The sequence below is a fragment of the Bufo gargarizans genome, chromosome 2 (genome assembly GCF_014858855.1).
Source record: "Bufo gargarizans isolate SCDJY-AF-19 chromosome 2, ASM1485885v1, whole genome shotgun sequence".
NCBI lineage: Eukaryota > Metazoa > Chordata > Amphibia > Anura > Bufonidae > Bufo > Bufo gargarizans.
In genome coordinates this window covers 478045677-478068160 of record NC_058081.1, presented here as the reverse complement: position 1 = coordinate 478068160, position 22484 = coordinate 478045677, and the positions used below count along the sequence as shown (strand labels likewise).

At 43.2% G+C, this 22484-nt stretch overlaps 1 protein-coding gene across 1 annotated transcript in view; it reads right to left on the bottom strand.

Moving 5' to 3' along the window:
- Positions 1-22484, bottom strand: part of RNF213 (ring finger protein 213) — a 355180-nt gene that overhangs the window by 291521 nt on the left and 41175 nt on the right. The window contains 1 exon segment of the mRNA XM_044281121.1: positions 19828-19928. Within this exon segment, the coding sequence (XP_044137056.1) occupies positions 19828-19928 (101 nt within the window).

Genomic DNA, 22484 nt, shown 5'->3' with positions numbered 1-22484 from the left:
AAGTCTTTGGATCATCTGTAAAGAATAAATCAAGGCAACTTCTTCCAATGAGCTTTCTCACTACTGAGTGACTATACAAAAATTCTGGGAATAAATATGTAACTGAATCCACATCTGGTAATTATACCCAGCATTGGGTCAAAGGTGTTGATTCATTATCCTAATTGGAGTCAGTAGGTGATAAAGACTTCCCAGAAAAAGGTGTCAAGACAGCATTGTACGTGAAAGAGGCAATCTACGTAAAAATGGAGAAGCCAAGCTTGAATAGAGGCGGGGGGTTAGACATCTATTGTCTGCCACATACAATGCTGTCTTGACACCTTTTTCTGGGAAGTCTTTATCACCTACTGACTCCAATTAGGATAATGAATCAACACCTTTGACCCAATGCTGGGTATAATTACCAGATGTTGATTCAGTTACATATTTATTCCCAGAATTTTTGTACAGTCACTCAGAATTAAGAAAGCTCGTTGGAAGAACGAGTGAAACGTTTTCAAGAAATCTACAGTATGTCCAGTTGCCTTGATTTATTCTTTACAGATATACCATGACCTGGATAAATGAGAACCTTCACAGACAAGTCTTTGGATCTTTTTGTGTGCATGACCTGAGGTTTATCACATTCTTTCCTTGGAGGAAAGAAACTATAATGGCAGCAGGCCGTAAAAGAGACCCAGTTTGGCAATATTTTAATGAAGTTCCTTTACCTATCGGTAAGGCAGGCATGCGTGCAAAATGCAAAAACTGCAACAAAGAAATGCAAGGCCTGGTGGCCCGAATGAGATGTGCTGTGATGAAGATGACCAAAGAAACACATTTTTCTCCTTCCTAAGTACAACAGAAAAATTGTCCAAATATGAATCTTTATGTAAAAAAATATGATTTAAATCAAGCCTTACTTACTAGTGATTTAAATCGCGATTTAAACCGGTTTGATTTAAATCAAATCCACCCTGCTGGGAATCCAACCAATGCTCAGAGCAAAGGGGTTACAGCTCTGGTTTTCATGCAAAGTGATGCTCTTGGCCACTGGCTTTATAGGGATTTCCAGCACAGCTTCATTCAAAATGTACGTACACTTAATAAAGAGCCAATATGTTTTGCAAACATTTTTTTTTTTTTTTAAACCCACAAGAGTCATAATTAGAACAGCAAAGTAGTAAAGTACCTATGTTTAGGGTTGCCACCTTTCATAACAAAAAATACCAGGGAAGCTTACATCGGTAAAAAGCAGGTGTGGTTTGGAGAATAAACACATGGGTGCGATTTGACATCAATGGTTTAATCAGATTTTAAAGAGTCATTGTACTTTCACACAATTTCATTTAATAGAGAATGGTGTAACTAGTAAAATTCTAAGGCCTCTTTCATATCTATGGCAGCAGATCCGGCAGACTTTTTCGGCAGAAAGCACCCTTTGATTCGGCATTGCTGGATTCTATAGTTCACCACTGGATCCCAATTCAATGTAATAAGGTCCGGCGGTGATCCAGCCGCTTTCCGCCATAAATTCCGGATTCCGGACGAACTAAAAACGTTTCATGCAATGGTTTCTGATGCAGCTGGCATTTGTGCTGTATCAGGCAGCCAGATCAGCTTGACACAGATGTGAACTCGGCCTTAATCACTTCATTTAAGAATATGACTGCATTCACCTAAAAAAAAAGGCTATAAAGTCGTGACCACTAGGGGTCTCACTTCCACCTAAATTGGAGTCTAGTGTCTGTTGTCAGGCAAGATCCGTCCCTAGTAACAGACTTAGAAGACGACAGAGAAAAAGAGGGGGGTGTCAAAGCTAGCTGAGATCCGGATAAAATAACTGCTTCTACACTGCTTCTGAATTCACAGGATCCTCCTGCCTTTCTGTAAGTGTGATTTCCCCCTCATTATCTGTTCTGTGGGCTCCAGAGCTGAACATAGTGGGAAGTAAAAGAAAGGATGTGTCACAGCAGTGCTGGTGGATTCCACAGAAGGGAGACGCCCCCTGCTTCTGAATGTTAGGCATCTTTCTGAAACAGGGAATAATATAGCTGAAAAAAAAATTAGGGAAGCCCAAACATAACTATTCCTTCACGGTTATGATTGTACAAAGAAGCACAACCATTCTGCAAACTTTTTTTGGGGGAAAGTTCAGATATGCTTTAAAGGGAACCTGTCAGTTTTATGGTGTCCTAACTAAGGGCAACATAAATAAGTGGCTGATTCGCTTAGCAAAATGCTGGGTCAATTTCTTTAATTGAACCAAGTCAATCTGCCAACATCTTGTATTGAAAAGCTCCAGCTGATAATGATGAGTCCTGAATATTCATGAGCTCCTGACTCTCCCCGCCCACCTGCTGCTGATTGACAGTTATTTTCCATATGAACCAGCAGCAGGTGGGCAGGGGAGTGGCTATAGCTCTGAATTAAATATACGCTGGACTCAATGACATCATGCCAGACTCGAACCAGCTCATTAGCATGCGGCATCTTTGTGTGTATATTATGAGGTAACCATCTGTCACACCAGTAAGTGAATACATCTAAGGCACTTTTTAGTAGTTAATGATTGTATATAATTAGTTAGATTATAATCAAATATCCACATGACAGGTTCCCTTTAAGCTTTGCTGCATAAAAAAATAATAAAAATAAATAAATAATAATTTTCCTGTCATTTTTAATGAAATGCAGCCAAAAATGATGCAAAGGCATCAAGTGTGAACAGGTCTTGAATGAGCTCTTGTGGAAAAGAAAATAACCACAAGGCCTGGAAAAATGAACCCCTCCACCTATTCCAGTGATGTCCGCTGTACAATGCAACCTATGTAGGAGCCCAGCTTGCCCAGGTTTGGCATACTGGTTGTTCAGTAAAACAAATTGAAAACTACGGTCTATGGCGACACAAGACAAAATGACTTTTCTGACTGATGTAAACCTTTTCCAACTGTAAGAAATATGAGAGCATCAATAGACAGCCTAATTAGGTGCACTCACTCATGTTCTGGAACAAAATAAAGACCCTCCCATATGTGATGATCAGTGAAGAAGTATGCTCTCTGATTGATGGGGATTGATTAGCAGTTCACATCTGCATAGGAGGCTTAGTCAGCAACCTCCATTGCAGATACTGTTAAAAATATGGGTCAAAATAGTATACGCTAAGCTTTTTTTCTGGTAAAATGCTAGGTTTTCTAATGGAAACCAGATCTCATTATAGTTAATCGAGTCCATCGGGTGGGCATTCGTTTCCATAATTTCATTGAAACGCCGCTTCCATTATTTTTGTTGTTCTGCTCCTATAATGAAGCAGAACTACAGAAATAAAAATACCAAAGTGAATCCTGCCTTACCCCTACATACTGTAAGAAAGTACCTGGAATTATCGTGGATGGAAGGTATGCGTCACCGTGGTTCCCGGCCTCTGTGAAGTAAGAGCCGGTATTTTATGTGTCAGTAGCACCTATTGCTAATTGACACCTTGAGATATAGCATGGCTGTCATAGCTAAGTTAGGCAAGTTTGCCCGCAATTTACACACTCCCCTGGCGAATACTGTCTCTGCTGGGCACAATAACCGCCCTGATGAGGACGACCCTGACTCTGGAGGAGAAAGTGCTGCAGATATTGCTGGAGCTGGGAACTCCTCCACTGCCACTGCGGGTGCTCCACAGCTGCCCTGCCAGACCAGAGCTGAATTTGAGGCCTTGGATCCAGAACCTGATGAACCCACTCTTAAGGATGTTCTGCGAGCTATAGCCAAATGCAGCAAGTCCTTAACTAATCTTACCATGCAAGTGGGAACTATTAAAGAGGATGTGTCTATAGTGAGCCATGATTTGAAACGGCTGGCGGAATGCACTACTGCTCTAGAGGGTCGTGTGGGGGAACTGGAAGATGCCATACCTCCTCTTAGGAGGGACACCTCTGAACACGCTCGCAAGCTAGATGCCATAGCAGCTAAACAGGACGATTTGGAAAACCGTCTGCGTAGAAATAATGTACAAATGGTGGGAGTGCCGGAGAAGGTGGAGGGGTCGAACCCTACTGATTTTTTGAAAATTGGATTAAAGAACAAGTTGGCCCGGATACGCTGACCCCACTATTTGCCATTGAAAGGGCTCATCGGGTCCCGACCCAGCCCTTGTCACCAGGTGCTCCCCCCAGACCTATGCTCATGAAGATACTTCACTATAAGGACCGGGACATTATCCTCAGAAAGGCTTGTGACCTGCCTGCATTAGCTATTAATGGTCAGAAGGTGTCTCTGTTTCCTGACTACTCCATGGAGGTCCAAAAGCGGAGGGCGAGATTCCTTGATATAAAACGTCGCTTAAGTGGAATAAATGTGCCTTACTCAATGCTCTACCCAGCAAAATTGAGAGTAGTTGCTTTTGGAACCACTACCTTCTTTGAAGATCCAAAAGAGGCAATGCGCCGTCATTACCGACATGAGCGACAACTCCAGGCGGCGGCTCCACGGGCGGATGGAGATTGACACAAACTCATTCCTGACTGTCGCGGATCACTTGAGTATATAGACTTGAATATGTGCTTGGGAAAGTAATCCTGTCTGTTTTAGCCAATGTGTGCTAGTGTGTTTGTTCTGATTGCACCATTTTCCTTTCCTGTTGAGAGATATGAAGTCTGTGGAGGATGTATGGGTTGGTTTTTAAATTATACTGTACCCATGTACGCCGAGGGAGGCGGATATTAAGATTTTACAGACCTTTGCGGCTGTATATTCCATTTTCACTGTTTGGCGTTATTACATTTCAAGTTTCTGTTACATTAGCCTACTACTCCCCTCACGGGGTAGCTACGTTAGGGCGAGATCCGGTGGTGCTGACAGGTTTTTCTGTTCCTTACCCGCGGTCCAATATGGGAGTTTTGGCGGGGACCTGTTGGTACGGCCGGTATCCATCCATTAGTTTCGGTTGTTTACATTGGGGGGGGGGGGGATACAGGGGGTTCCGAGGGCTACAGTCAAGATCACTTGGATTTTTCAGAGGTACCAGTTATCTGCTCACCTACTGATAATTGGTGAATATGGCTAGTTCCATAAAACTCTTGAGCTGGAATGTGAGGGGAATTAAGGATGCTAACAGGAAAGCGGTTTTAGATAATGTATGTCAATATCAACCCTTGCTTTGTTGTTTGCAGGAAACACATCTATTACCCTCTGACGTTCACTTGCTCACTCCTTCTTGGGCTGGGCATAGCTTTCATGCCACTTACTCGGCATATGCCAGGGGAGTAGGTATTCTAGTCCATAGGACTATCCCGTTTAATCAACTAAAGAACGTGACTTTTGAAATTACCTTTATTATATTAGAAAGGGTGTAGGTATATATATACTGTTATATTGTGCACTGCAGATACTTGAATTTCTTTACAGGGGAGTTGTAACCTCTATGAAGACATTCATAGTGACAGGATAGAAGAACGGATTCAGAGGAAGGGACCAAGGTCTTATAGAGAGGGCAGGGCAGACCAAACTCACCCTAGTTGCCCTACAGACTGCTTAGCCCAGGGCGACCCCCTGATGGTGGAGGTTCCCTGTCCCCGAACCTAGTACTATCCAGTCCCTATTAGACCCTAACAAGGGGAAGATAATTAAATAAAAAGTGTCAACGGTTATCCCAGTAAATGGATGCCACTGAAACTCTCCAAAAAGAGAAACAAGAACCCGGAGCGTTTCACCTAGAACCTTCTAGGCTCATCAGGGGGTGATTTCAATACAAAAATAGATAAACCAATTATGATACTGAGTATGATACTTAGCTCCAAGCAGGATACAAATGGTTTTGTGGACCACCAGGAATAGGGCTCTCCTACTGAAAGTACCTAAATGGAATGTATACATTCAATCAGTATAGAGCCCGTATCCTTCAGAGAAGATATCTATTTATATCATGCCAAGGTACATCCAATCAGAAAGAAAGAGTCCTACTTACACGTGGACAAATGATGAAGTCCCCAAACAAACCAAATCACTTGAGCCCTGGTATGGCTGGCCGCTATATCGCTATTTATTCAAATCGGTGCGCTTCCCCAGGGCTGACATCCGGACGCCGGAGGCTTATTTCCGGTATTCGGACCGCACTCTGAAGCGCACACCTTTCTTTCTATGTCACTTCCGGTGACGTGACACGCACCGTGAAACGCCTATGGTTCAATGCCGAAAACGGAAGTTCTTCCGGATTCATAATGGAACGCATACTGAGACACAATTGTCTTCAAGAGTGCCGGAGATAGCGCAACTAAAAAATAATGGTTGTTAAGACATGGGCCTATTGACCGGATAGGAATTGCCAAAAAATCGCACCCACAAAGAAGCCAGAATAGTGATGGGACAGTCCCAGACAAATGTCTCCCATAGTAGTCATAGATATTCAAAGAAAAAAGATAACGATCACTTGGGTCATCTCCCTAATAACAATATGAGAAGGGGGAGGACACCAAATTATGAAAGATATGGTGAACTAATATTCGTTCACCAATTATAGGATGCTTCTCGCATCAATCGGACCAGTTAAAGGGCCACATACAAAGTTTTTTTTTTACTAAAGAAAGATATATGTTAAAGGAACAGGAGCTTCAGATAAAACATGTAAAGTTTAATCTTTCATTGAGCCCAAGGGCGAACTGGGACTGAAATCGATAGATCCATGCTGTTTCTTTTTTGAGGATCTTCTTGTCCCAGTCACCTCTCCTTTCAGGAAGGGGCACCACCTCAAGAACAGAGAAGCGTGCAGTACCTACATCACCCATATGGTAGTTATTAAAATGATGAGATACAGGCGTGTCTTTTAATTTTTTTAATATCATTAATGTGTTCGCAGATCCTTCTTCGAAATTCTCTTTTAGTTTTGCCTATATAATCCATAGTACATGTACATTGACAAATGTATACACCTTTTGTTTTACAGTTCGCGAAGTCCCGAATAGAGAAGGGACGTTGTGTGACAGAACAAATTACTGTCTTTGAGGCGATAATAAAATTACAGACTTTACAAGATCCGCATTTAAAGACGTCTAGGGGCTCACGGTCTAGCCAAGTACCCTCTCTTTTGGGACCCTCACAGTGACTATGAACTAGTCGATCCCGTAAGCTCCTGCCTTTCCGGTAAGTAACTTGGGGATATTCCTTAATTACCTGTACTAGATCCGGGTCCATTGTGAGTATTGGCTAGTATGTTCTCAGAATGGATACCACCTTCCTGTTACCAGAGTCGAAGGTGGAAATCAGACGCATCAGACCCTCGTCTGACTTGTCCCTGGACTTTGGAATCAGATGGTCCTCCCTCTTCCTAGACTCTGCAAATTGAAAGGACTCCCTCAGGAGATTCAGTGGGTAGCCTCTCTGTGTCAATCTGTTTTTTAAATTTTTTGGATTCAGAGTAAAAATTACCTCCCGAGGAACAGTTCCTGCAAACCCGCAGATACTGTCCCCTGGGGATACCCCTCTTCACGGCAGTAGGATGGTGACTATCCCAGTGAAGGATGCTGTTCGTAGCTGTCAGTTTTCGATGTACCGACGTGCTGAGGGTCCCCTCGGTTTTTCTCACAACCACATCGAGGAACGCAATTTTTTCACTCTTCCTCTTTTTTAACCATATAAAGGAGGGTGTGCGCTTCAGAGTGCGGTCTGAATACTGGAAGTAAGCCTCCGGCGTCCGGATGTCAGCCCTGGTGAAGCGCACCGATTTGAATAAATAGCGCTACAGCGGCCAGACATACCAGGGCTCAAGCGATTTGGTTTGTTTGGGGACTTCATCATTTGTCCACATGTAAGTAGGACTCTTCCTTTCTGATTGGATGTACCTTGGCATGATATAAATAGATATCTTCTCTGAAGGATACGGGCTCTATACTGATTGATTGAATGTATACATTCCCTTTAGGTACCTTCAGTAGGACAGCCCTATTCCTGGTGGTCCACAAAACCATTTGTATCCTGCTTGGAGCTAAGTATCATACTCAGTATCATAATTGGTTTATCTATTTTTGTATTGAGATCACCCCCTGATGAGCCTAAAAGGTTCTAAGTGAAACGCGCCGGGGTCTTGTTTCTCTTTTTGGAGAGTTTCAGCGGCATCTATTTACTTGGATAACCGTTGACACTTTTTATTTAATTATCTTCCCCTTGTTAGGGTCTAATAGGGACTGGATAGTACTAGGTTCGGGGACAGGGAACCTCCTCCATTAGGGGGTCACCCTGAGCTAAGCAGTCTGTAGGGCAACTAGGGTGAGTTTGATCTGCCCTGCCCTCTCTATAAGACCTTGGTCACTTCCTCTGAATCCGTTCTTCTATCCTGTCACTACGAATGTCTTCATAGGGGTTACGACTCCCCTGTAAAGAAATTCAAGTATCTGCAGTGCACAATATAATAGTATATATATACCTATACCCTTTCTAATATAATAAAGGTAATTTTAAAAGTCATGTTCTTTAGGTAATTAATTTCCCTTTGAAATTAATGTGACAGAGTATCCAAATAAAAAATCCTAATGGTTGGTGGCGTCTGACTATCCCGTTTACCTGCATCAACAAGCGGATTGATGACGAAGAGCGGTATATATACCTACACTGCACTTTGTTTAATGTAGAGTGCGTTCTTATAGGAATTTATATCCCTCCGTCCTACTCGCCACTGATTATTAAGAGGATGAGCTCTTATATTGCTGATCTCTCGCATGTTCCTACTCCTATTTTTTGGAGATTTTAATGCTAGATAAAAGCTAGACAGGCTTAGCCGCTCCTCTAAGGTGCTTGGTGAGGGAGATACCCCTTTTGGACGTTTGAAAAAAGAGGCGGCACTTCTTGACTTCTGGAGACTGAGAAATATGAACGCGCTGCAATATTCCTGCCACTCTAGTTCATATGGCTCCTTGTCCAGGATGCATTTAGTGCTGGGCAATGAGACAATCGGTCGCCTTATTCGGGATGTTATGTATCTCCCCAGGAGGTTATCTGATCATTCTCCATTACTGACTGTAGTCACTCTGCAGCCGCACTTAGTGCGGGGAGATAGGTGCTGGAAATTTAACTCAAACTGGCTACACATCTTATGTGGCAGATATAAAGGAGTAGCTAACTGAGTTTTTTTTATTTTAATTTGCCCACTGCCTCACGCTTGATAGTTTGGGACGCGTTGAAAGCCTTTTTGCGTGGCCTCTTAATAGCGAAGGTCAATGGGAGGAAAAAAGAAACTAGGGAAAAAGTAAGGAGCCTGCTACATGATATGGCGGGGAAGGAAGCTGAGTTTATAAAGAACCCATCTATAGAAGCTGAAAATAAGTGGAAAAAAGCTCAGAGTGCGCTAAATGATAGATTATTGTTAAATGCACAGAACAGGAGATTTTTTCAAAAAACCACGGTATTATTAGGAGGGAGAAAGGATGGGTAGACTTTTAGCTCTCTTAACCAAGGCCCAACACCAATCCATCTTTATAGCGGCTCTGCGTAATACTGATGGGACAATATGTACCTCCTCAGAACAGGTAACAGGGATCATGCAATCCTTCTATTCTAACTTATATTCCTCGAAAGTCACTACATCTGAAACTCAGATGGAGAACTTTCTTACACCGCTCGGACTCCCTACTATTACACAGGACCAGCAGTCCCGATTAGACGCTCCCATCTCCCATCTGGAGTTGGAAACGGCATTGAGAGATATGTCCAATAACAAGGCACCCGGGGGAGATGGCCTTCCGGCTGAAGTATACAAAACTTATGCTTCAGTACTTCTACCCCAGTTACTAGAGGTATTCAAAGAAGCTCAGATTAGTAATGCCCTTCCGTCTTCAATGAACGAAGCCATCTTTGTGGTTATCCCAAAACCGGGGAAAGATGTCCTGGAGCCAGAATCTTACCAACCCATCTCTCTGTTACAGGCGGACGTCAAACTATTGGCAAAAGTCTTGGCCAACCGCTTGAACTCTGTGATCACATCTGTGATTCACTCTGATCAAGCCGGATTTATACCAAACATGTCCACTGCAGTAAATATAAGACGACTGTATGTGAATATTTAGGTGGGTCAGATCCATGCTTCGGGTGCGGCGGTCGTGTCTCTTGATGCGGCCAAAGCATTCGACAGTGTGGAATGGCTATACCTTATTATGGTACTCAGAGCCATGGGGTTTGGGTCGGGATTCATTAACTGGATCTGATTACTATACGCACGTCTAACAGCTAGGCTGCAAGTGAATGGTAGTCTCTCCGACTCCTTTGAATTGCACAGAGGAACTAAGCAGGTGTGCCCCCTGTCGCCATTACTGTTTGCAGTGGAACCCCTGGCAGAGGCGCTTAGGAAAGCGGAGGCAGTGAAGGGCGTCACCTGTGGGTCAGTGACGGAGAAGGTGGCTCTTTATGCAGATGACCTCTTGTTGTTCTTAAGTGACTGGACTTCCTCATTGCCGGCTCCCATGCAGATTATCAATGATTTTGGACATTTGGCTGGTTTAACCATCAACTGGACGAAGTCTGTGTTAATGCCTTTGGGAGAGGTTACACAGGAGGATCATAGTCTCGCAGTGGGACTGCAGATAGTACCTTCCATCAAATATCTTGGTATCCAGGTTTTATTGAATCAAGCAAGATTTTTTTCATCTGAACTTATAATCGCTTTTGGATAAATTCAGACGAAAGGTCCAAATATGGATTAAGCTCCCTCTATCACTTATTGGCCGAACCAATTTGTTAACTATGATCCCAATGCCGCAACTTTTATATCTATTGCATAAAGCCCCATCCTGGATCCCCTTGCGAGTATTTCATGCGATTAACGCAATATTCAGAGATCTGATCTGGAAGAAGAAAATACCACGCATAAAACTTGCTGTTCTGTGTAGACCTAAAAACCAGGGAAGTCTCAGTGTCCCTGATCAACGCATTTATTATTTGGCAGCCCAGCTGCAGCACCTCCGAGGATGAGAGGGAGGTGGATAATTTGAATACAGCGGGGCGAGTTGTGCAGCAACTTGTTCACACTAATAATCTAGTCACGGCATTAGAGAGCTGTATTTTCTATGATAAAGGGAGGCAATACAATATTTTGCACACTATACACACAGTTTGGTGGAAAGCTAAACGAAATTGTGGGGATTCGCGGATATACGCAGTTTACCCCCATCTGGCCTAACTGTCTATATAAAGAACTGAACGCGGTCTCTAACGTGAGGCTTTGGGATACCTATGGTCTTAACCAAATGTGTCAGCTGTATGAGAATACTGGTCTTAAGTCCTTTGCTACATTACAGCAAGAGTTCGGACTATCTAGAACATTGTTCTATGTCTATCATCAGATGCGCCATGCTGTACAATCGCAAGATCGTACAGAGAAAATAGCACCTGCTGCTACACATTTGATTATCACACATACGGTTACTCAGGGGGTACGAAAGGCGTGATCTCCTTTTATTACTTGAGCTTAATGGAGGCGGTACATAAAGCTCATCCTCTGCAACTGTATGCTTAATGGCAACAGGATATTACTGGCTTAACTGTGGAACAATGGGAAGATGTTTTGGATGATTTCCCCAAGTTAGCAGTGAGTGAGGCCCATAGGGTTTCACAATTATTTTTGTTGCACAGAGTATATAGGACTCCGGTCTTGCTGCACAGGATGGGATATAGAACAGACAATGCCTGTCCTAGATGCGGAGCACACAATGCTAATCTAATTCACTTGATGTGGAACTGCCCAAGGTTGCGATGCTATTGGTCTGATGTTGCGGACCTAATTCGTACTGTGTTTGACATTAGTATTGACTTATCTTGTACATTCTGTATATTGGGATGTACTGAAATGCTACGAGTTACTCCTTAAGTTAGCGGTTATGAGAATCCTTTACCATGGAAGGAAGCTGATTGTGTTTCACTGGATTGACTCTACTCCCCCAGTCGTCCAAGACTTACTTGTCAGGATTTATCTGCTGGTGAGACTGGAAAGCTATATGTATCAAAAACGGGGTGGTAATAAGAAGTTCGAGAAGATTTGGTCCTTGTGGATAGCACATCACAATCTTGTAGTGTAACCTGATGTGGTTGTTGTTCTGCATGATGCTAGGTGTGATATGCCTGTTGATTGTTATGCAAGACCAGTTGCTTGAAGGTGTGGCTGATGGGGAAATCTTGGGCTTGAAGTCCTAAAAGACACTTAAAGAATGGACTACCCTGGAGGGATTACTGCTCGATGGACTCTCGAAACTGAGAAAAATTATCTTGGTACCTCTTCCGTGGACTTTCCTGTGACTGTGAGCTCGGAACCTGGGGTGGGGTTGGGGAGGGGGAAGGGGGAGGGAAAGGGTGGGTTTGTGCTTTGTGTTTTATTTTATTTTCTTTTATGGGGTTGCTTGTTTTGTTCACAAAAAACATTTTGAAAATCAATAAAAAAAGATTTGAATAAAAAAAAGATCATCGGTGCATGTAGACATTTGCATATATCTCTTATGATTTGAATTTTTTTCCCTCCAAAAACTGCATTAATAAGTGCAGAGGGTGCGGCAGTTGCAGAGAGAGCAGAGACTCTAGGTGTAATGACAATCAATGCCCTCATTTCTCCTAGAGGCTCATTTTCATAAAATAAAACATAATTTTTCTCAGCAATGTGGGCACATTTGAACATGGGACCAACACAGATGCCTTCAGCTGCCAAGCATACATGCAGATGAGCTTTAAATATACATCCCATTAACTAATTAATCAATGTGGAGTATTCACAGTCTGAGCACGCCTGCACAATACACAAATAGAAAATGCTAATAATAAAAACAAATGTAGTATACATGAACATAGGTAGATCTGAATGGATGCTAAATATCACATATATTAATAACTAGCAGAAGGACTCTGTTTCGCACGGGTATATTTCACCTATTTCATTTAAGGTTTGTTTGTGTCGTTAAAAGATATCGACAGTATCCGCCATAACAGTGACCTCTACAGCACCCCGCCCCTAACACTGACCCCCGCCCCCAGTGCCCTGCCTTTTTAAAATGGGACCTCCACAGCAGCCCATCCCCTTAACGTTGACCTTCACAGCAGCCCGCCCCTTTAACAGTGAGTTTCACAGCACCCTACTCCCTTGACAGTGACTTCCTCAGGGGCCCGCCCCCTTAACAGTGACCTCACAGTACCCTGCTGCCTTAACAGTGACCTCCACAGTAGTTTCCCCTTTTAATAGTGGCCCCTGCCCCCTTAACAGTGATCTCCACAGCAGCCTGCCCCCCTAACAGTAACATGCACAGTGAACGCCTCTTTAACAGTGACCTCCACAGAGCCCGGCCCCTTAAATGGTAGGACGACGTGTGTCGCACGACATTTCGTCTCAACAATTTTTCTAATGATAGGCTATGGTGTCGCACTGCAACATGCTGCGACTGCAACATGACAGTTGCAAAAAATCCATCCAAGATGGATGCATGTAGCAGTGTAGTTGTGGCTTATGTGTTGCGCGACGTATTGTCGTCCTGTAGCCCTAGCCTAAAGCTGACCTACAGCAGTGAAGAAAAATGGCTGGGTTGTTATGGAAACCTGGAGTAAAACTGTGTGTATGTGGAGATTAAGAGCCTGCGAGCTTCTATTGGCTCATAAGGGACACGCGTGTATGGCAGTTGGGATTTGAAGAGGAAAACTTGCAGGCTTGTATTAGGCTAATGCAGGTCATTTTTGGGGAATATCTCAGGAACGGTACGTCCTAGAGAGCCGAGACCCAGTCTAAAACCTTCCTGGACACCTGATGTACCTGTGTGCCAAATTTGGTGAAGATCAATCCAGTTGTTTGGTCGCGCATAAAGAACAGACAGACAGACGCCCAGACAGACAAAAAACGTATATATATACTAGCAGTAGGACCCGGCTTCGCACGGGTATATTTAATCTATTTCATTTTATGTTTCTGTGCGTCGTAAAAAGATATCAAGAGTTTCCCCCATAACAGTGACCTCTACAGTGCCCCCCTTTAACTGTGACTTTCACAGTGGCCGCCCCTTTAACTGTGACTTACACGGTGACCACCCCTTTAACTGCGACTTTCACTGTGACCGCCCCTTTAAGCAGTAAAGAAATATGGCTGTGTTTATGGCAGTTGGGATTTGAAGAGAAAGAATTGCAGGCTTGTATTCAGGGTGGGGGGTGGGGGGGTGTATCAATTTTTGGGAATATCTCAGGAACGGTATGTCAGAGAGCTGAGACCAGGTCTAAAACCTTCCTGGACACCTGATGTACCTGTGTGCCAAATTCAGTGATGATCGGTCCAGTCGTTTGGTCACGCATAAAGAACAGACAGAAACTTATATCAAAACAAGGGCAGCACAGCAGAGAAGCAGAAAAAAAATTGATGTAGTAGGGTGCCAGCGGCTTTGGCGGTGATCCACCCACTTTACTTACAAAATTGATAAACTCCACAGCATATCCAGAAGTAGAAAAAAGTTACAAAAAATGTTTATAGCTGTATGTCTGGTGAATAAAAATTTTTTGTTACTTTTTCTACTTCTGAATGTGCTGTGGAGTTTATCAATTTATACAGGGAGTGCAGAATTATTAGGCAAGTTGTATTTTTGAGGATTAATTTTATTATTGAGCAACAACCATGTTCTCAATGAACCCAAAAAACTCATTAATATCAAAGCTGAATATTTTTGGAAGTAGTTTTTAGTTTGTTTTTAGTTTTAGCTATTTTAGGGGGATATCAGTGTGTGCAGGTGACTATTACTGTGCATAATTATTAGGCAACTTAACAAAAAACAAATATATACCCATTTCAATTATTTATTTTTACCAGTGAAACCAATATAACATCTTAACATTCACAAATATACATTTCTGACATTCAAAAACAAAACAAAAACAAATCAGTGACCAATATAGCCACCTTTCTTTGCAAGGACACTCAAAAGCCTGCCATCCATGGATTCTGTCAGTGTTTTGATCTGTTCACCATCAACATTGCGTGCAGCAGCAACCACAGCCTCCCAGACACTGTTCAGAGAGGTGTACTGTTTTCCCTCCTTGTAAATCTCACATTTGATGATGGACCACAGGTTCTCAATGGGGTTCAGATCAGGTGAACAAGGAGGCCATGTCATTAGATTTTCTTCTTTTATACCCTTTCTTGCCAGCCACGCTGTGGAGTACTTGGACGCGTGTGATGGAGCATTGTCCTGCATGAAAATCATGTTTTTCTTGAAGGATGCAGACTTCTTCCTGTACCACTGCTTGAAGAAGGTGTCTTCCAGAAACTGGCAGTAGGACTGGGAGTTGAGCTTTACTCCATCCTCAACCCGAAAAGGCCCCACAAGCTCATCTTTGATGATACCAGCCCAAACCAGTACTCCACCTCCACCTTGCTGGCGTCTGAGTCGGACTGGAGCTCTCTGCCCTTTACCAATCCAGCCACGGGCCCATCCATCTGGCCCATCAAGACTCACTCTCATTTCATCAGTCCATAAAACCTTAGAAAAATCAGTCTTGAGATATTTCTTGGCCCAGTCTTGACGTTTCAGCTTGTGTGTCTTGTTCAGTGGTGGTCGTCTTTCAGCCTTTCTTACCTTGGCCATGTCTCTGAGTATTGCACACCTTGTGCTTTTGGGCACTCCAGTGATGTTGCAGCTCTGAAATATGGCCAAACTGGTGGCAAGTGGCATCTTGGCAGCTGCACGCTTGACTTTTCTCAGTTCATGGGCAGTTATTTTGCACCTTGGTTTTTCCACACGCTTCTTGCGACCCTGTTGACTATTTTGAATGAAACGCTTGATTGTTCGATGATCACGCTTCAGAAGCTTTGCAATTTTAAGAGTAATGCATCCCTCTGCAAGATATCTCACTATTTTTGACTTTTCTGAGCCTGTCAAGTCCTTCTTTTGACCCATTTTGCCAAAGGAAAGGAAGTTGCCTAATAATTATGCACACCTGATATAGGGTGTTGATGTCATTAGACCACACCCCTTCTCATTACAGAGATGCACATCACCTAATATGCTTAATTGGTAGTAGGCTTTCGAGCCTATACAGCTTGGAGTAAGACAACATGCATAAAGAGGATGATGTGGTCAAAATACTCATTTGCCTAATAATTCTGCACTCCCTGTATATATATATATATAAATATATATATATATATATATATATATATATATATGAGATAATATACCAGATCATGTCTATAATTGAGACCCAATAGATATCGTGTACCTAATGCAAATATCCGGAATGCTTTTTGTCCCAAATGCTTTCTTTTATGGCCTTAAAAGAGTGTGTACCTCTTAAACCCTGTACATTTAAAGGGAACCCGTCACCGGGATTTTGTGTATAGAGCTGAGGACATGCAGGGGCGTAGCTATAGGGGGGTGCAGAGGTAGCAGTCGCTACCGGGCCCAGGAGCCTGAGGGGGCCCAAAGTCCCTTGCGCCATATAAGAGGACACTGGTATTATAGAAAGTACATGCTGGTCAAGTTACACCTCTGGCTGAAGGGAAGGGGTTAAGTCAAGAATTTGGATTGAGGGGGGATGCTGTTTAAATTTTTGCCTCAGGTAGCATGAAGGCTATGTGTTTCCCTGTCCCTTGCCACAAAGTAGGGGGCCAAAGCTGAACTCTTGCACCAGGGCCCATGAACCTTTAGCTACGCCCCTGAGGACATGGGTTGCTACATGCCCGCTAGCGTATCCGCAATACCCAGTCCCCATAGCTCTGTGTGCTTTTATTGTTTAAAAAAAAAAAAATTGATACATATGCTAATTAACCTCAGATGAGTCCTGTCCCTGACTTATCTCAGGGACAGGACTCATCTCAGGTTCATTTGCATATGTATCAAATCTTTTTTTTTACACAATAAAAGCACACACAGCTATGGGGACTGGGTATTGTGGATGCGCTAGCGGCCATGTAGCAACCCATGTCCTCAGCTCTATACACAAAATCCCGGTGACAGGTTCCCTTTAAACAAATTTACTTAGGATTTATGGCATTGGGAAAAATGTTTAGATGCAGATGAGGGATACCAGAATTACTGTTAACAGCATCAGATAATGTGTTTTCTAACTGATACTATATTGATTCTAGGGCTGCAGCTATCGACTATTTTTGTAATCGAGTATTCTATCAATTAATCCAACGATTAATCGAGTACTCTAATAACAAAAAACAAATTAAAGGAACGTTTTTCTTTATAAAAACTCATCAGCCCCCCCCCCCCCGGTGCCATCAGCTGACCCACCTCCATGCCATCATCTCCCCCCCCCCCAGTGCCATCATTTGCCCCCTCAGTGCCACCAGCTGCCCTGCCAGTGCCATCAGCTGCAATCCAGTGCCATCAGGCTCCCCACAGTCCCATCAGCTGCCCCCCTCAGTGCCATCAGCTTCCCCCCCAGTGCCACCAGATTCTCCCCAGTGCCACCAGATGCCACCCAGTGCCACAAGCTTCCACCCAGTGCCATCAGCTGCCACCCCAGTGCCATCAGCTGCCCCCTCAGTGCCATTAGCTGCCCCCTCAGTGCCACCAGCTGTCCCCCAGTGCCATCAGGCTCCCCCAGTGCCATCAGCTTCCCCCACAGTGCCATCAGCTGCCCCCTCAGTGCCATCACCTTCCCCCCCCAGTGCCACCAGATGCCCCCTCAGTGCCATCAGCTGCCCCCAGCTGCCACCCAGTGCCACAAGCTTCCCCCCAGTGTCATCAGCTGCCACCCCAGTGCCACCAGCTTCCCCCCCAGTGCCATCAGCTGCCCCCTCAGTGCCATTAGCTGCCCCTTCAGTGCCACCAGCTGTCCCCCAGTGCCATCAGGCTCCCCCCCAGTGCCACCAGATGCTCCCTAGTGCCACCAGATGCCACACCAGTGCAACCAGCTTGCCCCCAGTGCCATCAGCTGCCACACCAGTGCAACCAACTTGCCCCCAGTGCCACCAGCTTGCCCCCCAGTGCCACCAACTGCCCCCCAGTGCCACCAACTGCCCCCCAGTGCAACCAGCTTGCCTCCTAGTGCCACCATCTCCCTCTCCTAGCCATGTCCCCAGCGCCAGTACTTACCTTTTCTGTAGGGGTGCCGCTCCACTGCTCCTCCATCTTCTTCTCTGCGCGCTGCACTGCCGTCCTAACGTCACACAGCGTCGGGTCATAGTGAGCTCTTACGTGCACTATGACCTGACGTTCTGTCAGGAATCAGTGCAGTGTGGTATGCGCCGGCGAGTAACCACAGAGCGGTGAGTAATAGTAAGCACTTCACTCCTGCTCCGTGGTCACATGACACAAATGAATCCTCGATGCAATTTCTTTTGTCAAATTACTCAATTCAATCGAGTAATCGTTTCAGCCCTAATTGATTCTAATTAATGGAATGCACTATTTAATATGCTATAACTAAGATCATGTTTGATCGAAACATGTCAGCAAGTTATACCAGATTGTAACCATGTTAATTTTTTGGGGGAATAAAGTATTGAAGATTTTCCTTGAATGCTTTAATCTGGGGGTTCTCCAGCTTTCTTTGCACTTTGGAGGCTGCATGTGGAGTGGTGGGTGAGCTATTTATTTTATGCACTTATATAGAGCTACTATATTCCGCAGCGCATTGCAGACATTAGCATTAGTCTGTCTCCAGTGAAGCTCATAATCTAAGTTCCCTTTCAGTATGTCGTTGGGAGTGTCTGAGGGAACCCCTTCGATGCAAGGCACCAGTGCTAACAATTAGGCATATATGCTTCAGACTTCTGTCTGCGATGCATGCGTTGTTCACCCTTCATTCTCAGGACCAGTGGGAGTTCCAAAGGTTTGCTCCCAATCATCAGAAAATTATGGACTATCCCTGCGATATGCCATCGCTTTATCATATATAACAAATAAGACTCAAGCAGATAGACCAGGTGCCAGGAGATAATGACAAGACCCTCTACCATCCAGGCTGGAAAAAAGACCTCATGCACAACAGCAAGAGGCGGAATAAAAGGATGGCAGCCAGTTCTAAAAATGAGAGTTGGTGTGGGGAAATGTGGGGACAGCATACACATACCTGAGTAAAAGGGTTATAATTAGTGTTGATGAACTTCAGTTTTGTAAGTTCGGGTTCAGGTATGTGCTTAATTGCATTATGGATTCCATTACCATGGACTATAACGCAATTCCATGACAGAATGCATAACAGAATGCCTCTAAAGGGATTCCGTCATGTAACTGCGTTATGGTCCGTGGTAATGGAATCCATAACGAAATTCAGCACATACCTGAACTTACAAAACTGAAGTTCACTCAACACTAGTCAAATGTTTCAGCACAAAGGTCCCATCCACTGTTCTTGTAGAGTAAAGGTACTCAGGTAGGGGAAAAGATGAACTCTGCACTGGATTATCCTCTGAAAGTCTTCCTAGTAATTTTCTTAAAAATTTGAAAACTGTGCGTTACAAGTTGGAAGCGTGTATCTACATGCTGCGACACCGTCCAATCAATTTACAGGGAGGGTAGGGGTACACCTCTTTAATAAGTGGAATGATAATGCTCATTTATCAGCTTATTAAAAAATTTTTGGAAGGAATAACAGAGGAAAACCATTACTTGATTACCATAATTATTTTATGCAAACAACTATTTACTAAAACAGACATGTCAGGAGAGGTCATAAATCACTGGAATGCCGTGGGATCGAAGTACTGAATTACACGTATACAGAAGGGGGAAAGAGAAAAAGAAAAAACATTTGCTGTCTGGCATTTTGTGAATACGTTCTACTTTTTTGCTCATTCATACACAATGGGCACATCACTTAAATAAATGTAATATATGAGAAGAAAAATCTTAAACATTAAGTTAAGAAGCATTATACTATCATTCCACAAAGCATTTAACTTACATTGCAGATACATTTGTATTCGGAACTTCATTAGTTGAAGAACTTGATGCCTTTATTCCATCTTCATTTTGTTGGTTCTCTGGTTTTTCCACTGACTTCCGCTACAGGAATTGGAAAAACAGAACTTGGTAATTTCTACTTCTCACAAAAAATCATTCTAAACCTATCTCAAAAGGTATAAATAATCACAACCCTTTGAATCTAATGACACATAAAACAAAAATACACCACAGATGGAGAAAGATGGCTACTACTTAGGGTTGCCCAGCCTTATTTAACCACTTCAGCCCCGCTAGGTGAAACCCCCTTCATGACCAGAGCACTTTTTACACTTCAGCACTACACTACTTTCATCGTTTATCGCTCGGTCATGCAACTTACCACCCAAATGAATTTTACCTCCTTTTCTTCTCACTAATGGAGCTTTCATTTGGTGGTATTTTATTGCTGCTGACATTTTTACTTTTTTTGTTATTAATCAAAATGTAACGTTTTTTTTGCAAAAAAATGACATTTTTCACTTTCAGCTGTAAAATTTAGCAAAAAAAACGACATCCATATATCAATTTTTCACCAAATTTATTGTTCTACATGTCTTTGATAAAAAAAAAATGTTTGGGCAAAAAAAAAAAAATGGTTTGGGTAAAAGTTATAGCATTTACAAACTATGGTACAAAAATGTGAATCCGCTTTTTGAAACAGCTCTGACTTTCTGAGCACCTGTCATGTTTCCTGAGGTTCTACAATGCCCAAACAGTAGAAAACCCCCACAAATGACCCCATTTCGGAAAGTAGACACCCTAAGGTATTCGCTGATGGGCATAGTGAGTTCATAGAACTTTTTATTTTTTGTCACAAGTTAGCGGAAAATGATGATGATTTTTATTTTTTATTTTTTCTTACAAAGTCTCATATTCCACTAACTTGCGACAAAAAATAAAAAATTCTAGGAACTCGCAATGCCACTTACGGAATACCTTGGGGTGTCTTCTTTCCAAAATTGGGTCACTTGTGGCGTAGTTATACTGCCCTGGCAATTTAGGGGCCCAAATGTGTGAGAAGAACTTTGCAATCAAAATGTGTAAAAAATGACCGGTGAAATCCAAAAGGTGCACTTTGGAATATGTGCCCCTTTGCCCACCTTGGCAGCAAAAAAGTGTCACACATCTGGTATCGCCGTACTCAGGAGAAGTTGGGGAATGTGTTTTGGGGTGTCATTTTACATATACCCATGCTGGGTGAGAAAAATATCTTGGTCAAATGCCAACTTTGTATAAAAAAATGGGAAAAGTTGTCTTTTGCCAAGATATTTCTCTCATCCAGCATGGGTATATGTAAAATGACACCCCAAAACACATTCCCCAACTTCTCCTGAGTACGGCGATACCAGATGTGTCATACTTTTTTGCTGCCAAGGTGGGCAAAGGGGCACATATTCCAAAGTGCACCTTTCAGATTTTGCAGGCCATTTTTTACACATTTTGATTGCAAGGTACTTCTCACACATTTGGGCCCCTAAATTGCCAGGGCAGTATAACTACGCCACAAGTGACCCCATTTTGGAAAGAAGACACCCCAAGGTATTCCGTGAGGGGCATGGCGAGTTCCTAGAATTTTTTATTTTTTGTCACAAGTTAGCGGAAAATGATTATTTTTTTTTTCTCTTTTTTCCTTACAAAGTCTCATATTCCACTAACTTGCGACAAAAATAAAAGATTCTAGGAACTCGCCATGCCCCTCACGGAATACCTTGGGGTGTCTTCTTTCCAAAATGGGGTAACTTGTGGCGTAGTTATACTGCCCTGGCAATTTAGGGGCCCAAATGTGTGAGAAGAACCTTGCAATCAAAATGTGTAAAAAATGGCCTGCAAAATCTGAAAGGTGCACTTTGGAATATGTGCCCCTTTGCCCACCTTGGCAGCAAAAAAGTGTGACACATCTGGTATCGCCGTACTCAGGAGAAGTTGGGGAATGTGTTTTGAGGTGTCATTTTACATATACCCATGCTGGATGAGAGAAATATCTTGGCAATGACAACTTTTCAAATTTTTTTATACAAAGTTGGCATTTGACCAAGATATTTTTCTCACCCAGCATGGGTATATGTAAAATGACACCCCAAAACACATTCCCCAACTTCTCCTGAGTACGGCGATACCAGATGTGTGACACTTTTTTGCAGCCTAGATGCGCAAAGGGGCCCAAATTCCTTTTAGGAGGGCATTTTTAGACATTTGGATCCCAGACTTCTTCTCACACTTTCGGGCCCCTAAAAAGCCAGGGCAGTATAAATACCCCACATGTGACCCCAATTTGGAAAGAAGACACCCCAAGGTATTCAATGAGGGGCCTGGCGAGTTCCTAGAAATTTTTTATTTTTTGCATAAGTTAGCGGAAATTGATTTTTTTGGTTTTTTTCTCACAAAGTCTCACTTTCCGCTAACTTAGGACAAAAATTTCAATCTTTCATGGACTCAATATGCCCCTCAGCGAATACCTTGGGGTGTCTTCTTTCCGAAATGGGGTCACATGTGGGGTATTTATACTGCCCTGGCTTTTTAGGGGCCCTAAAGCGTGAGAAGAAGTCTGGAATATAAATGTCTAAAAATGTTTATGCATTTGGATTCCGTGAGGGGTATGGTGCGTCCATGTGAGAT